At 51.7% G+C, this 17,116-nt stretch overlaps 5 protein-coding genes across 5 annotated transcripts; 1 reads left to right on the forward strand and 4 right to left on the reverse strand.

The window, feature by feature from the left end:
* Positions 1 to 5,574: 5,574 nt before the first annotated feature.
* CGCS363_v003882 (uncharacterized protein) lies at positions 5,575 to 6,405 on the reverse strand (the record flags this gene model as incomplete). Its single annotated transcript, XM_036635731.1, has 1 exon — positions 5,575 to 6,405. The coding sequence occupies one exon, from the start codon at positions 6,403 to 6,405 to the stop codon at positions 5,575 to 5,577; it is 831 nt and encodes a 276-aa protein (XP_036499873.1).
* A 1,390-nt stretch (positions 6,406 to 7,795) lies between these two features.
* Positions 7,796 to 9,765, forward strand: PTR2-0 (Peptide transporter PTR2; the record flags this gene model as incomplete). Its single annotated transcript, XM_036635732.1, has 4 exons — positions 7,796 to 7,799; positions 7,858 to 8,456; positions 8,513 to 9,309; positions 9,366 to 9,765. 4 exons carry the CDS (start codon positions 7,796 to 7,798, stop codon positions 9,763 to 9,765), a joined length of 1,800 nt encoding a protein of 599 aa, XP_036499872.1.
* Positions 9,766 to 10,465: 700 nt separating this feature from the next.
* On the reverse strand, positions 10,466 to 11,784 carry CGCS363_v003884 (putative FAD synthase; the record flags this gene model as incomplete). The annotated part of the gene is made up of 6 exons (XM_036635733.1): positions 10,466 to 10,603; positions 10,655 to 10,699; positions 10,794 to 10,807; positions 10,906 to 11,298; positions 11,439 to 11,479; positions 11,549 to 11,784. The coding sequence occupies 6 exons, from the start codon at positions 11,782 to 11,784 to the stop codon at positions 10,466 to 10,468; spliced, it is 867 nt and encodes a 288-aa protein (XP_036499871.1).
* Positions 11,785 to 12,489: 705 nt separating this feature from the next.
* On the reverse strand, positions 12,490 to 13,908 carry CGCS363_v003885 (uncharacterized protein; the record flags this gene model as incomplete). The annotated part of the gene is made up of 5 exons (XM_036635734.1): positions 12,490 to 13,030; positions 13,080 to 13,447; positions 13,503 to 13,570; positions 13,625 to 13,661; positions 13,714 to 13,908. 5 exons carry the CDS (start codon positions 13,906 to 13,908, stop codon positions 12,490 to 12,492), a joined length of 1,209 nt encoding a protein of 402 aa, XP_036499870.1.
* Positions 13,909 to 15,471: 1,563 nt separating this feature from the next.
* CGCS363_v003886 (uncharacterized protein) lies at positions 15,472 to 16,572 on the reverse strand (the record flags this gene model as incomplete). Its single annotated transcript, XM_036635735.1, has 3 exons — positions 15,472 to 16,066; positions 16,116 to 16,233; positions 16,290 to 16,572. 3 exons carry the CDS (start codon positions 16,570 to 16,572, stop codon positions 15,472 to 15,474), a joined length of 996 nt encoding a protein of 331 aa, XP_036499869.1.
* Between the last annotated feature and the right edge of the window lie 544 nt (positions 16,573 to 17,116).

The following is a 17,116-nucleotide window of genomic DNA, read 5'->3' on the forward strand; positions in this document are numbered from 1 at the left end:
ATGCGACGATGAACGTATCCAGCCTGTGCATTTACCACCTACTCAGTATTGAACATAGGCTTCCATCTCGGTTAATTTTGATTGAATTTCGGTCGATGTTCTGGACAGTCTCTTTACCACCGGTGATCGTCAGTGAAAATGAGGTGCCCAAGTTTCGTCGGCTGTGTTGAGGCAAAAAGCTCTGACTTGAGCCGCGCCCCTATCCTGCGGTATCAATTACGTGTAGATTGCTCTGGGCGTGCTGTTGGCGGATTTGAGAAAATCTTTCCTTGACAACGAAAGCAATCCCCGCTAGAGTCATACAGACGTAGCTTCTCAGGGGCTTCGTTTTCTGAGGCAAAAGCAAGGAATGCTCTTTTGACTCGTCGTACCTTAAGCTTAAGGGCTTGGACCCAGTGTCGCATTCAACAGGGATGCCGGTGCATACGTCTTGAACTCATCACAGTTAGGCCGTAATCGGCGACGTGATGTTGGTTTCTGTCGCCGGGAATCAACACGTCTTCCTGCGGTATAAACGACGGAAGTACTGGACGTGAACCGGGAAGCCAAATGTATCGTGTACCAAAAACGAGAACAAAAGAAACCTTAAACTGCTTCTCAAAACGCCTTAAAAGTCTTGAACAAACGGTAATTTCAACTTTCAGCAGGCAGTCTGAGTTTAATTTAGTATTATATACAAACCTTCTTCTCTTCTAACTTTTCGTAGTTTGCCGCCTGGAAGCGCAATTTTTTGACCGCGAGATTGACAGGGAAATATCGAGGACTAGGATGGCCTCATATCATACAGAAAGCCTGCGGTATGTGCGGCGGTGAACTTTCTTGCACAAAAAAGGGAAGTGCTATATCGGACTGCAGCCTTCAACAACGTCTCGGCTTGAGGCGCGGCGGAAACATCAATATCGCGCAGGAAGATTAAAGTAGCTTACGAAAAGCTTTAGTTTCTGATAATGTATGCATTCATGAATTTCTTTCTATCTTGGGCGCACCTCTCGCCGCCTGGCGTGGAATCAATGCCGTACGTTCATGTAGGAGCCAATCAGTGTTTGTACGTACATAAAGGTTGTGACTGTTCAGGCCTGCTCGGGATTGTCGAGTGGCCAAGTTGAGACCAGGACACATGAAGGAATCGTGTTAAACACATTCAGAATCATTTCCCCGTTGCCGTTGAGTCTGCTTAGGAACCCTGAAGAAGATCCGCACAAAAACGGTTATCGAAACGCTCATTCGCCAACACTACCTAAGACTGTTCACAGTATTTCTGAAGTCCGATATGGGCGTCTCCGTTGTCACCAGGCTGGACATCAGCAATGATACGACCGGGAAGCACGTCACGTAATCGGACTAACAAAAGGCGCACATCGGTGCTTCCGGCGCCGGGCATGTCTTCGCCACCACTCATGGGCCCCAAGCTCCACTGCCGCCATCCTTCAGGCTTCTGGATTTGGTCTACTGACGGGCGTCGTTGACCCTCGCGGCCCAATCGTTTGCCGATGTTCCTTATCGGACTTCGGGTTCAAGTCAGCCTAGATGGAGAGCTATGTGAATGGTAAGTTGTCTTGGATGATAATTAACAATATTAAGCTAATCAATTGTTGATTCATCGACATCCTTACAAGAGTTTCGTAGGTTGGGATGCTGATAGTCATGCGGCAGCAGAAAACACGAGCTGGCGGGCAGTCACTGGCGTTCAATAACGGTTGCATGCTTTCCCCGACCGAAGGATTCTGGAAGGATTCAGTTGCAGGGTTCTATGGTCATTCTAGAACAAACCGTAGTTCTCAGCTGCACCGCCTTACGTACGGACAAAGGCTCAACGACAAATGAGCAGCTTCAGACTTTACTGTCGATCGCCTTCCCGCCGTTGGCCGATGCCTTATACTTGGCAGGCGGGGGGAAGACCTTAGACATTCTAGCAGATCAGTTTTTTTTCGGCGTAACAAGCCGGACACAAGACTGGCAGATCGGGAGCAGGCGATTGCGAAGCCTTTATCACGCATACACTAGTGCACTGTTGATAGATCGCCAAGAGTCCAGGATGAGAACGCGCTGTTATCAATGAGACGGAGCATCCAGCCACATCCCGATGCAACGTCCGTGAATAGCGCGCTAGATTGAGCGGGAGCGGGGATTGTCAATCGGCCCTGCATCCTGACAGCACGACGACAATCTGGAACAGCTTAGCGTTCAGCCATTTCCCGTTTTTTCAAATGCCACGGGCGCTATTAGCTAAAATCTATTCATGTCAGGAAGTTTTGTGGGCTGAAGAATGGCGACATCATCATGGGATAGATCGTCATGGGCATACTTTTCAGCGACTTTACGGCCGGTCCGAATGGTGTTTCTTGGCTTTCAGAGAACCTGAGAATAAGCTTCACAGGGCGCCCCATCCTGTGCCTGATTACACTCCGTTGCGTTGACAGCGTCCGCCCCCCCTTTTTGCCGAAATTACGCACGCATAATCCCTGTATATACATGAAAATTTGCCCAACGCCACGTAGATATTCGTAGTACGGCAATTGACCTATTCTGATGGCTTCAATTGATCTATTTCTATTGAATCTCATTATCTGAGGGCATCGTGATGCCTCCTAAACGCCGCCGCGCGGCTCGGCAGGCGGATGATGACCCTTCTGGGCATCGTCCGTCACCCATCGCCAACGGTACGCGGAAACAACGACGTATACAACAACTGGCACAGGACGCCGCCAGAGATCCTCCTCAACGCTCTGCCTCGCCGTCGATCAGGATCGTTACGCCCGCCGAGAGGGCTCGCCGGGCTGCCGCCGCCGAAGAGGCCGCCGAGGAGGCCGCCGAGGAGGTTATCGTCGCCGAGGCTGGACCCGAGACTAATGATTTGGTGGCGGCTGAGTCTACATCGCGAAGAAAGCGTGTACTTATAGCCCCTCCGTCATCACGAAGAGCTCCAAAAGCGTCCTCTCGCCAAAAAGCAACGACAACGCAGAGGAAGCGAAAGAAGGATCCGCCGCATACGATCCGGCTCCGAAGTACTCTGCCTTCGTCGATGCCACCGTTTCGACCAGACTCGACCCCAGTTAACCCAACCCCTCGTCAAACCACTCGATTTGCGGACGATACGCCTACGGCCCCTCGCCATAGCGCTGATGATACGTTTATGTCGTTCCACGATGTATTTGAAGAGGAGGACGATATGGGTAACGAGGAACCAACTCTGCTACAAATCCAGGTTACCCGTGGCCCAGCGCTCAAGGGTAACGGTTTACCTGTTCTCGATCTAACCATCGAGAGCATCGCGTATAACAGATTCAGTATTGCTCCTGTATTAGATGCGAATAGTAGAGACTGGGAGGCAGACAGCGGCGCCCAACTTGAGGCAGAAGTGGCTCACTCGTATATTGTGAAGAAGGCCAATATCGCTGTTGTCGTTGCTTGGAGGAAGCCCACCAACGCATCTAAACCAACACCAATCTTCACTCGGGTCTATCCGTCTACTGGAGGGGTCACTTGGCCAAGTATTCCATGGGTTGATATTGTCCCCTCTCTTGAACAAGCTGAAGAGAGGGGTGAAGTCCACCTCACCGTCAAGTGGCAATACAGCGCCGTACCAATCTCTGGTGGTATAGTGACTGGCGTACGAACGCCTCGAAAAGGTGGCCGAGCAGGCGTTTCAGCCGGCATGCAAGAGGCGATCGATCGTGAGGCTAACGATCCTGCAAACGTCGAGCGTCGGAAGGAGGGTATGCACAGACAACTTCTCCGTACGCACATCTGCCCAGAGTACCAGAGATGTAAGAATAGTTCGGGCGACGAGAAGTTCAACTGGTGCTATATACTAGGCCAGAAGCACTACAAGATCAAATCTCACCATATAGAGAAGTGGGCGAAGGCTATTATGACTGGACAGGCTGGCGTTGACAATATGGAACCACCTAAAGAACTGCTTGGTGAGATTCTTCACGACCAGTTTATAGAGGATCAGAAACGCCAGGGCAAGAGAAGTAAGAATATCGTGGAGGTTGATGATAACCAGGAGACGACAGTGATGACGGAAGAGAAGGCTGAAAATGCCGCACTTCCATCATCAGGGTCAAGATCTGGCCTAACCAACGCCAACAGCAACGCCATCGTCAATATATACGGCAACGCGGGGGCGCCAGATCGTCATCTTCAATATCCTAACCCATACGTACAGCTGCCGCCGCCGGCGCCGCCGCCGCCGGCATATTGGCCATATGCGAACATCTCACAGTATTCGTTGCCAACTCTTCCGCCATTGAACCTTCCAAGCACTCGTCAACCAAGTATCGCACTCCCGATTCGTTCGTCCTCGCCAGTGGTACCGGATTCGCCTCGAAAAGCTCTAGATCAAGTGGCCAGCTTCATCAAGTGGTTTATATCCGTCCGCGGCAAGCGATATAACGTCGACGAAGGGTTCAGAAAGAAGCTACAGAAACTGCGATCAGTAGACAGTAGCTTGCGGGCAATTCGCAAGTTACCAGATATTTGGTTTACTGAACAGGGTTTTACTCAAGATCTTACCGAAGATGTCAGGAACTCGATCAAATCCTTCATAGACAACAGCGCCTACTACGGAGGGCAGTCTGACGCCCTCTCCGACGTGGTATCTCACTCTGAACTTCATTCAAACCATCGAGAGTCAGAAGGAGATGTTTATACAAGAATATACGCTGGATTGCCAGGAGGGACGGCGGCGGCGCCAGTTGAAAACTCTGCGGCGCTAGTTTCAGGCGAGTTGGGGTCATCCCGACATATCGACGCCCTAGTGCCACGTCAATCCATCGAGCAAGAGATCCGTGGTACGCCAGTTGAAGTTGGTCGACGTGGTGAGTGTATATAGAGCTGTTTACTGTCGAATATGGCTAACTTTGTAGGCGTTTCGGAACTCTTTGGTTTCGTTTCGTCACCACTGCTGTCAGCGTCGCAGATGCTGCCCACGCAGTTACAGATCGAACAAGACGAAATCGAGCAAGGCGATGAGGACAATCAGATTGAAATCTCGAGTGATACGTCGTCAACAGAGACGTATTACTCGGAGGAGGATAACGAAGAAGAGTGATACAGCAAGAGTGGTGTGAAGTTTGACTGTATGCGCGATTTTTTTGCATGACGTGTTCAACCACGGAAAAGTCTACCCATAGCCGTAGATTCAACACTGCCGCTCTATACGTATAAAAGCAATAGAATTACTGTTATTTTGGATCTGCAAACAATACACTTCGGTCCATCCCGATACTGGTTAGGGGCAGTTGAAGTCTCTGACTATGGTTGAAGTCTCTGATCGTGATGACGTGTCATCATCACAAATCATCGTCACAAGCATCAACAACGCGTTTCAGCCGTTATACAGGCAAAATTGATATGTATACGTAGCTACCGACGAAAACAATGGACGACGGTATATTTTTTGTGTTCTGGTGCGCTTGTGGCTAACCTTTTGGCAATCTTGTTGGCTACAATCATGGATTTGATGATTGACCATCATATGACGACACGATTAAGATCTATTGCGCGCGAACGCACGATGAAAATTTGGATTGCTTGCTGATGTTCAATATTGGCAGCAAATCCTCCCTTTTATAGTTCGATATCGTCAAATATATGCTCTGTCCCATCAAAGTTGACGAACGAATGGCGGAAATGGCCCTCGATCTGGGGTAGACGATACCCAATCTCCATAGCGCAGTCACGTAGATATTCCATGAAATCCCGAGTGTCATTCTCATCGTTGTTCCACTTCGAATACGTCTTCCTGATGTATCGCTTTAGATCGCCGAAGTACTCTTCGATGGGGTTGAAGTCTGGTGAATACGGAGGCAGAAACTCGAGATGGACACCTGATACCCGGCATAAACCCTCGATTTCAGGTATACGATGGCAGGAGAGGTTATCCATAACGATGACAGAGTTTGGCTCTGGAAAACGCCCACATTTCGGGATAAGGCACTCCTGTAGCCAACGAAAGAACCCATCGCCGTCAGTCGTACCATAATACGTAGTCAAGTGTAGGATACCGCTCAACGTGAGGGCTGGCAGGATCTGTACGCGAGAGTTCTGAAACCGATCAATCTCTGCAGTTCGAAACGCAGCAAGCCCTTTCGGCGCCCATCCAGTCCTCCGTATCCCAGTATCCTTATTGACGCCGGATTCGTCGACGAATACCAGCTGGTCGGGGCGATATCGTCGTATACGGTACAAGTACTCGTATCGTAGTTCGTCACTTCGCTGAGCAGCAATAATCTTGGACTTCTTGTTCGTCCAGCCAGCTGAGTTTAACTGTCGACTGATTGCAGAACGACTGATCTGGATCTCGAAGGCTTCAAATAGGAAATCTTGCATCTCTTCAAGAGATAGATCGCTGCGGTACTGCAGTAGTTCAAGAAGCTCTGTACGATGCCATATTTCCATCTTTTGTCGACTCTGGCGGCACCTCTTATATCTCTGCACTTCGCCAGTGATATTACGTCGTGATCTATGTCGTCGAATCGTTCGTTCGGTACAGCCAACGATACTTGCCAGCTCGTGGGTCTTTTGGTCTTCGAATGGCAGTATCATCGCGATCGTCGATAGCTGTAGATTCGATATTCTGGGCGCCATTGTATCGTCGTCGTCGCCCGGCGTCTTTCTCGATGTATCTGATATAATAAACCACGGACATGTACTGACCAGCGGCAAACTGTAAGTAACAGGGCACAATCTATACAGCAGTAGACTCTTGCTCAATATCGTGAACAAGCTGAGCTATCAGGAGAGTCATTAATCCTGTTGACTGCCAAAGCATTTGCTCTGAAGAACCGTATCAAGCCCCTTGGTATGCTTATATATTACTCAGAGCCATACAAACCGTATGCTGAGTAGATATATAAAGTCATACAGCAGGTCTCTTCTTCTGTTCCTCAGCAAATGTCATCTTGATCTCTCATGACGAAAATAGACCTTTTGTTGGTCGAATGGTATGGGGATGAGGTGACTAGCTGGGTTGGCAATGCCTCGATGGGTAGATTGACTGCTACGGAAGCATGAAATACACACCTTATGTCTCTATCGTGTAGTTATACGTTTGAATACTACTGGGACTATAGTGATTGACGGCAATTGAGGTGTTGGTGATGACTTTGACGCGTTTTGCGTGCGATGCAGAGAAATGCGCGTCACAGCGTAAAATTGGCTTTTTTTCATGTTTTTGCATAAGCGGGGAAAAAAAAGGGGGGCGGACGCTGTCAACGCAACGGAGTGTATGGCGAAGATGTCTGCGTACAAATTGCAGTGAGCATTTCTTTGGTCCAACGGTGAAGGCGAGCCCACTTTGCCTATCACGCAATCTCTCCCGAATCATGGAAGACGTCGGCAACGGGGAAGATAACACGCCCACTGCTATCTGCTCAGGTTGGGGTTACTGGGACCAGGGGTTGGGAGGTCCATCAAATGGCAATGGCGCAACAAGCTTTCCCAAGCTCGCGATGCCTCTTGGCCCCGCCTTGGCCCCGCCTTGGCCGCTCGAGCCAGGGAACCCTTCCCAAAGGAAATGCATCGTACGCGGTGTTCGTCTCGAGTCGTCCGGGGTTGTTATCGATTCCGTGGGGGAGCAACGTTGCCGTTGATGAATTTGGGCATTGCTGGGTTGATCAGGCCAGGCCGCTGGCTGGGGCTGCCTCGCACTGCACCTCGGCTGGCGCAATGTTGGTTGTTGTATATAGGGGGTTGAAAGGCAGTCCCGGAGACTTGGATGTGCGCTTCACTCACCTTTGCTCTTTCTCGCTATCTTCACTGACAATCTCAAGATAGAAAGTCTGACACCATGTGTAAGCCATGATGTTATTCGTCTGTCGTCCAGCTTCCCACTGACACTGCAGTTCACAGCTGAGAACGTGGTTGGTCTCAACGTCCAGAAGGTTGTCGAACCTGACGCCGACCAGGGCGTTCACCCCGAGAAGACTCGAGAGAAAGTCGACCCGGAGGCCCAGACCAACTCCGTCGAGGCAACGAGCGTCGTCGACTATGAGACCTATCCACTCCCGACCGAGGAGGAGCGCTCGACGCTGCGCAAGGTCCACGACTCCATCCCTCTGACCGCATGGTCTCTCTGTGTCGTTGAGATGGCCGAGCGCGCCTCCTTCTATGGTGTCAAGGCCGCCTTTAACAACTACCTCCAGTTCCCGCTCCCCGAGGGCGGACCCGGTACAGGTGCCATCGACCCCAGCAAGCCCAACTCTCACGCTGGCGCTCTCGGTCTCGGTCTGCGTACTGCTTCGGCGCTTGGTCTCTTGTTCACCTTCCTGGCCTATGTCATCCCCATCTTCGGCGCCTGGATCGCAGATGTCAAGATCGGTAGATACCAGGCTATCGGATGGGGTGTCTTCATTGGTGGTGTAGCACACGTCATCATGGTTGGAGGCGCGGCTCCGGCCGTTTTGCAAGCCGGCAGGGGTGTCGCTCCCTTCCTCATCAGTTACTTCCTGGTAAGTTCTTTGTAACCTACAAGGCGTCAGTTCGTGAAGCTAATGGCTTTGGGAAGCTTGCAATCGGTGCCGGTATCTTCAAGCCCAACGTGGCTCCAACGGTCATTGACCAATACAAGCACCAGAAGGAGTACACCAAGGTTCTCAAGACTGGTGAAAAGGTCATCGTCGATCCCGAGACGACCATCAGCCACATTATGCTTATCTTCTACGCCTTCATCAACGTCGGCGCATTCTTCTCGATCGCTGTCGTCTACATCGAGAAGTACCACAGCTTCTGGTTGGCTTACCTCATCCCGGGAATCGTCTACTTCCTGCTTCCGGTCTTGTTGGCTGCTACGTATAAGCGCACTGTCAGGCTCCCGCCCCAGGGTTCAGACCTGAACCGCTTTGTCAAGATCACTGTCGCCGCGCTGAAGGCTAGCAAGGGCAACATTTTGGCCAAGAACTTCTGGCACAAAGTCCAGCCCAGCACCATCTACTCTGAGACCAGCCTCCGCGTCAGCTACTCCGAGAAGGACGTCGACGATGCGAGACGTACCTGGGAAGCTGTTCAGATCTTCCTCTACATCCCTATTTGGTACCTGAACGATGGTGGTGTTGGCAACGTCCAGAGCAACCAGGGAGCTGCCATGACCTCTGATGGTGCGCCAAACGATCTGCTTAGCCACTTCAACCCCTTGGTCATTATCGTCTTCTCGCCTTTCATGGCGCAGGTTGTCTACCCCTTCCTCAAGCGCAAGGGTATCAAGTATGGACGCATCAGCCGCATGACGACTGGCTTCATCCTCGCTACCATTTCGTCCGTCATCGGTGCCATTGTTCAATGGAAGGTGTACGAGACCAGCCCTTGGTACGTTCTGAAACATTTCCCGCTTCGCTGAACACCTTGCTAACACGATTTGACAGCGGCTACTACGCCAGCGACTGCGATGGCGTCTCGCCCATTTCTATCTGGTGGCAGATTCCCAACGTCGCCCTGGGTGCCATGTCTGAGATCTTCGTCAACGTCACCGCGTACGAGCTGGCCTACGCCCGTGCTCCCGAGCACATGCGTTCGACGGTCGTCGCCCTCTTCCTCTTCATGACGGCGCTGAGCAGTGCTCTGGGCCAGATCTTGCTTCCATCGATCGCTGACCCGACTTTGGTGTGGGCTTGGGCTGCTCCCGGAATCGCTCTGGCCGTGCAGACTGTCGTATTTTGGTTTAGACACCGTCACATGAACGACGAGGTCTTCATGACGTACAAGGAGGACTACCAGAGCGCCAGCTCGATTGAGAAGAAGAGCCTCGACAAGGAGGAGAAGTGACGATCTGGAGGCTAGGTCCGGCTTTGTGGCGGTTGAAGAACTCTCACGTCAATGCTTATGAGTTAGCCATTCGAGCGTCGCACCTGCGCTTGGTTAATACGAAATAATGAACAGGAAAATCTACATCATCATTGCCTATCAAGTGATCTATTGCGCGCGAACCCGAATACTGCATTGTGTAGCCTCTCAAGCCCCCGTGTCCTGTGGCATCGTGATTCCGTATCCTGTATGGTAATGCCAAGACCAAATCATACGTTGAGATATTGATCTCACCGACTGCCTGGCAATGACTCGACCCCCGCCGACTGGCACCAGGGTTTTGAGTCGTCACACTTCTGGGCACTATCAATAATTTCAGCACACGCCGGATCCAGTCAACCAAACCAATAACCTTAGGGAACCTAATCACGACAAATTGCTGCTCGCTGACGTCACCGGAGAAGCCGTTTGAAACATTTCCTCCCTCCTTAAAGCTCCCGCATTAACTGAGTTTACTTGACGCCAAGCTTTCAGTTCAATAACCATTGACTTTGAACAGGGTGGTTTACGGGGAGTCAACCCCAGAGAGAAGTGAAGTATTGGGAGGTAACGCCGCAAATCTATGCTCAAAAGTCTATACAAATTGTCGCTGTGCGATATATGTGTTGAGATATATGTTCTTGACGCAACTTACAGGAAGAACATGCCGCTGTATTCTTCATTATTTATCCCGGCCTAGTCTTTCTTCGTCGTCTTCTGTCAACTCATAAGCAGGCCTGAAACCCGCCCCATTCTGGCCTTCTTTCTTAAGTTGAGGATTAGGATGGGTATCTTGAGTTCCGCCTAAACTTGTGTAGCCCTGGTATATAGTAAGCATGCTGACAAGAGCATGCTCGAGTCCCGAACTTACCTGGTCATATAGTGGACAGTACGGAATTCCCAAATGGCGGATAAACTATGAAAGTCATTAGCGGCCGTTCGGTTGGGCCGAGGAGCGGATAGCGAAGTTGTCGGCCCGTCATATCAACTTAGATTAAGATCAAACTTACTGCCCAGATTTCGGCTGCGTACCGGGTTAGCTTTGTTTCTCCAAGTGGGCTGCCGATGCGCCCTAGGTCTGCGACATCCGGAAGAGCCGGATTCTGGGGATGAGAGACGTACCATAGTGCCAATCAATCACCGGGTGCACCCGCATGAAGTCGGGCCAACCCGAGTCCGTAGGGTCGAAATGTGTCAGCTTCTCGCCGTGCGGGTCTGTCCTCCTCGTTCCAACAAATATCGCCTTGACGCTCGGTCGGTCTGCCAGATAAGCCTCCAGTCCTTGCTTCATGGACATTGCATAACGCTTCACATTCAAATGGTATATTGAGCTAGTCGTGGCGACAAAATCGTCTACCTCGGCGAACGGGTGCTTCGAAACGATGTAGACGGCTTGGAATTCGTCGGGGAAGGACTTGGCATCCGCAGCGCCATTCGAGCCATTCGAATCGTTGGTTTTAGAGGAGGGAAATCGACGCGCAAGACAGGCAAGTAGCATAATAAGGAGGACGAGACCTGGGATCATGAACATGTCAGCATCCATTCGGAAAAGGATTTCCTGCGACCGGGAAACTTGGGAGACGATGCGCCGCCATGGGCCATCGAAAGCGGCGCATTTGAGGCGAAGGGCCCGTCGCATGGAGATATTCACTTACAGTCCTTGCCTCCGTTGTAGGAGAGCGAGATCTGTTCCAAACTATCACACGTCGGCGCATCAGCAACTTGCCCGGACTGTGCCGAGGCACACGTGGTGGGGGTTACACACCTGTAGGTCGCTAACGCCTCGTCTACCACGCCCATTGATACGCGGAGCTGCTCCTGTACATTGCGCAGAACATCTGTCTTTGGGTCCTCGGCCAGGAAAGCGTCGACCTTATCTCGTAGCTCGACGCAGACATCGTGAAAGGAGCGGGGAGGCGACTCGGAAAGGTGGGGTTTCGCGGGGTAGCCGTTGGCCGCGGGAGCAGCGCTGACGGCGTGCTGGCCTTGGGCGTGAATCATGGTGATTCCAGGCGATACTCGAGAGGAATGCGCGTCGCAATTACGGGTATATGGGGCGGAGGAAAAAGGTCGAACGTGGTGTCTTTTTTCGGCGGCGGCGGGGGAGGCATAAGACGGAAGACATTCGGTGTCCTCTCGGAGGCGGCGATGGCGGGGGACGTGCGGCGGGCGACATCTTTCCCATTTTGCCGGATCAGGCGGCTACCGCCTTCCGGAAGAGGGAAGGTCCGGCACGTGAAATTCTCCACTTGGTCTAGCGGCCCAAAGACCCCGAAAATGCAGGTAACGCCGTGACCAACCGTTCCTGACTCGGCAATTCATTCCTCTTTCTTCTTTCTTCAGCGTCGGCTCATTGTCCTGCATCTCGCCCTTCATCAAGAAGGCGAAGTCGCGGAAGTCGCGCTGCAATCCTTTCAGTCGTCAATGAATCATATGTTTCACAACCAAACATCCGCTTTCAACATCCAAAGACGGACAAGTGTCACCGTTTGCCGAAGAGGATGGTGACCTGAGACGCGTCTCTAAGACATCCATGGATGAAGTCATCATCCCGAACGCGTCAAACTCATCAAAATTTTCACATGGAGAGTATTATGCATTGATTTTCATTACGAGTTTTCACATCACATCCTACTGTGTTGTGATGACCTGGTATCCCCAAACGCCGTGCTAAGAAGCAATCTCAACCACCATCCGATGCCATTCTCATCTTCGAGATCCAATACTTTCCTCATCCTCCGGAGTCTCAGGCAATGAAAATCGATTCCTCGTCGGACTGGAGTAGGACTTCGGCGGCGGGCTTAGTGGCGTGCCGACCTCTTCATCCGCCTCACCAAACCCGTCAGACCCGTCATCCGACTCTCCTCCTGCTGTCAAAGCCGGGCTGATCGCCGTTCGGACCATGAGGCCACCTTCTGGTGAATGTTCAACCACCCTAGACCTTGGCTCAACCTCCATCACATCCAGATAGTCTGGGCTCGTAATCGTTTGTTCGCTTGAGACTGTTGTCGTCGCCTTCAGTGGCCTCCGAGTGAGTCGAGTGCCGCTTTCGTATGAGATCTTTTGGCTGTCCGTGTTTCTACCCATCACGCGTAGTAGAGGGCGGAGAGTTGGGATGCATACGCAGATGACGGCACAGCAGACCTCCACCTGGGACCAAACCAGCGCTGGGATGACATCCCACGTAACATCCGCCGTAAATACGTGCGTGATTGTCACTATCCTCACAATTGAGATCGCCGTCGTTCTGCTTCGCATCAGCTCTGTCGCAAACACTCAGTGCCAGCTTCACTCACATGAATCCAAGCCCGAAGCTCACCATCAACGCGACTTTGAGCATTGCTCTGAGCTTCAATCTGTGCAACATTGGAATTGGCATCAAAAAGATGATGATGTCGGTCGCCAGATGCACGGAGGATGTCGCCAGCCACCAAGCGCATTGGTCATATCTCTCTGCCTGAAAGGTGTCACCCCTCCAAGTCGGAGCTGCCATGACGATGGACGACACAACTACGGCGATTCCAAAGCAGCAGATAAACCCGAACATGATGTTACAGACGAGTCGAAACTTCGGTACCGCGAACACCCGTCGAAACTGAAGCAGGACTGCCATCTTGACTGCAATGAACGTGGCACTATAGCACAAGGTAGCCCCGATCGTTATCTATCCCAGAATGTTAGGGGAAAAGTCTTTGAGTTCTCTCTTTCAATCATCTCACCCTGCGGCCATCTTGTTGAACATCGATCGGGATGGTCCAGATGTGCATCCCAAGTCCTTTGGTCGTACCTTGCAATGGATATCAGCAATGATCCTTGCCGCAAAGATCTCAACGAAACTTACATATGGAGAAAATAACACCAGTCAAGATGGCAAGTATCTGGGATCCTATCAGAGGTTATGCTCACTCCGATTCCATCGACTAAACTCACAAATGAGATGACAACGAGAGTATCGTCGGCGCCCCAGCTCTTGATGACTATTGCCCGTACGTATACCCGCAGTAGGACGAACATCAAAGTGACCGACAAGCATACCGCAGTCGAAACAATGAGCCAGCTCGCTCGGCTGGCGTCCGTGTACCGCGGGGTCCCGTCGCCAGACGTGATTGCCGACTCGTTATGCATCGTGGCCATGTGTCGTCTCCAATCACCACTACCTGGTGGAAATAACGATGCGTCCCGAGCCCTCTCCTTCAAATACAGGTCTGAGGCGGAGATATGGAAGCAGCCGATTTGAAATCCGTGCAGCAAGCTGCGCACGAATGATGTTGATGACGGCCAGGCTGCGACGAAACTGTGTGCTTTCTGCAAGATGGAGCCGGGGAAGTGCTACGCTGAACGGCGACATGAGCAGGACGCGACCACGTGTATATGAAGAGGGCAGAAGAAAATCTGGAACAACATGGGGCTGGGGCTGTCATCAGGCACTTGACCGTGTTCAGCGAGTTTTCTGCCCGTGGCGTGGGAACATCGTATGTCTCACCGCATGCGGAAACGCCACGAGCGATCCCAGCACCATCAGGGACGGGCAGCTGAATCGGTGGGCGTCATATTTACGGGCAAAATTCGATCTTGATTCGAGATTTTGCATATGAGAAGCCGCTAAACACTTGGCATTGCTGTCGAAAGTTCAGTTGCACAGGAACCAGCCAACCACGAGACTCGACCAGCTCAAACTTTCCGAGCAGACACCTTAGCCCCAGATTGATGTGCAGGGGCGCTCAACCTCGAGCCAAAGGGACAATGGTGCTCCAAAGGATACTCCATAACGATCTCGTTCTCCTGAGCCGTCTACCGGAGCAGATACCCGGCCCACCGGGTCGATGTTGGGGCTGGACTATCGGCTCATGGCGCCAACTCCGATTTGCCCGAAATCGCCTGGCACATCCATTAGCATGCGGTGACCAAGTGTCTCTTTCGAGCTACTAACGGTGGCAAGGTTAGCCAGAATCCAAGTGGGACAATCTCGGGCAAAATTATCGATCATTGCTGTTTAAATACGGCTACTATAGCAGCCATTTGAGCAGCTCAAATTGGCTTTACAACGATGAAAACTAACACACCTGGACATCTTAAAGCTTCTCCTATCCAATGGTTTGAGAGATGACTTTGAAAAGGACGAGTGCTGGAAGTGCAAGCCAGTATCATAGCTTCGGAGTTGACCTGGGTAACCACTCAACGTAAGCACCAACAGTCTGACTGTGGCTGCGGATCCCACACTAAGATCTAGCCATGGCTTTCAAAGGGGGCCAAGTATGCCACCGGCAACAATGAACATGCGCCACACAGAAATCCGATTATGTCGTAACTGGGGCCTTACCTAGGAGGCGGAAATGCCTATACTGGAATCGGCATATCAACGGCACCAAAAACTACGTTATATGTCAGCGCCCGCACCCAATGACATGGAGATGGGCTGCCTCTCACACGTTGACGATGGCTCACAAGATCTACAGATCATCGCCCGTTATTCAAGGCCCGGTAATCCACAGAGCACGCTTGGCGTTTCTTACTCGACAGGAATGACAGGCATTTTAGCCTAGGAGCCTTTGCTCTCGTTGAAGTAGAGGACAGATGCTCCGTTCACCATCGGACTGAGTCCAGTGCTTTCTTAAGAAAATAGCTCTTTCATTATTCATTCTGTATGGCTCATATTTACAAGCTGTCTTCGCTTTATATCATTTTCTTTCAGGCGGGAAATCTAGAGTTGAGCGCGTTCCACTCAGTCTGCGTTAACGGTGTGACTGATCCATGCTTCAATCCGCTTGGGAACCCAGAGGTACTTGAAGCCTGCCAGTTAGGTGACTGGATGTTGCTCGTCTGGAAAGGCACATATTGTGTGTAATCGTCGAGCAAGAGATGGTACAGGCCGGGGGTCGTGTTATCCGCGAATGCTGCGGGGCCCTCACGCGGGCTCTCGTTCCGAACATATCCAGGAATACGCGTCCAGGTTCCAAAGAGACCACCGGTGGTAACTTCCTGGTAGACTTGGTTGGTAGTCTCGTTCTTCAGGAAGCGAGCAAAACTTCCAGGTGTGCCGAGATACTGGAACTCTTGGTCAATGAGAGGGGTGTCGGCGAGGGCAACGTAGTCTCGGGCGGCGCTGAAAGTGACAAAGTCCTTGGTGGCCGTGTAGCGAATTCGATCAAGCGTTGCGGTGCCGGTGTGACCGGTGTCGGTTGAGCGGTAGTGTCTAGACGCCCAGAAGACGTACCAGTGGCCCTTGTCGGCATCCCAGACGGCAGAGGGCGCCCAAACCATGCCAGCCGTGTCGGCTTCGACGCTGAAAAAGGTGTGAGCAATGGTTATATTACTTCATCTGAAGTACTTACATTCTCAGAGTGGGTGCAGACCAGTCAACCAAGTTAGTCGACTTCCAGACAACAATACCACGGCTGCCGGTCCGCGTGGCCTTGTCCCAGTTGAAGCCAGAGGCATTGATATCGAGATCTAAGTTCACCATCCATCAACTACATTCTGGCAATGCGTGAGGTTGAAGTACTCACCTGTGGCAATGATGTACCATTCGGATCGAGCAGCATTGGTCGTGAGGAACACGTCGCGGACTGCCTTCGTGCCGACTGTTGAAGTGAGGACGGGCTGTCCCTTGTTCAAGAACTTGAAGCTCGAAGCGCTGTTCCCGTTTGACAGATGAAATTGAACCTTGGGGTTGGCATCACTGAACGTCGAAATAAGGTAGCCAACATAGTTGGTGGCCTGACGGGGAACAGGGTTCGCTGCCACGAGAGCGGCCGAGGCAACGGCGGTGAGTATTGAGAGAACGCGCATTTTGAACCGAATCAGCCTGGTGGATCCACGGATTCCACTTCGTCACAGATTAAAAGACTCATGTTCAATTTGTTGGATATTATCGACATTATATACACGCGGTCGTGGTGATGTAGTATCGCAGTCACGCAGAGCTCCGTGGCCTTGGCAATATTGGCATTGGTCTTGAGCCGAGTCAGTTTAACTGCGCCAGATCACTCAGGTCAGCCGGCGTGAAGCTTCATATACGGAATGCATTTCTATGGCGCGGCTAGACTTCTAGTTCACTGTCGGGGTAGCGTCCTGCCGAGCTCTCTCGCAATGCGGGGATGGGCGACTCCACAAACGGCGTAATCGACTCCGTCAACGGGACTAGCGTATGGGGAAGATGCACTCTTCCGGTAGTTTACCCCATGGCACACCATGTCATGTGGGGTTTGGCATCTGGAGAAATCGCTCATCAACCTTGTTTCCTTGATTGTGATACTTGGGCAGAAGGTTGCACTCAAGGAAGAAACCCGCCATCACATGCCGTGCCCGCGCAATCATGGTTTAAGCGCCAATG

This window comes from Colletotrichum siamense, assembly GCF_013390195.1.
Source record: "Colletotrichum siamense strain Cg363 chromosome Unknown KSG_Cg363_contig02, whole genome shotgun sequence".
NCBI lineage: Eukaryota > Fungi > Ascomycota > Sordariomycetes > Glomerellales > Glomerellaceae > Colletotrichum > Colletotrichum siamense.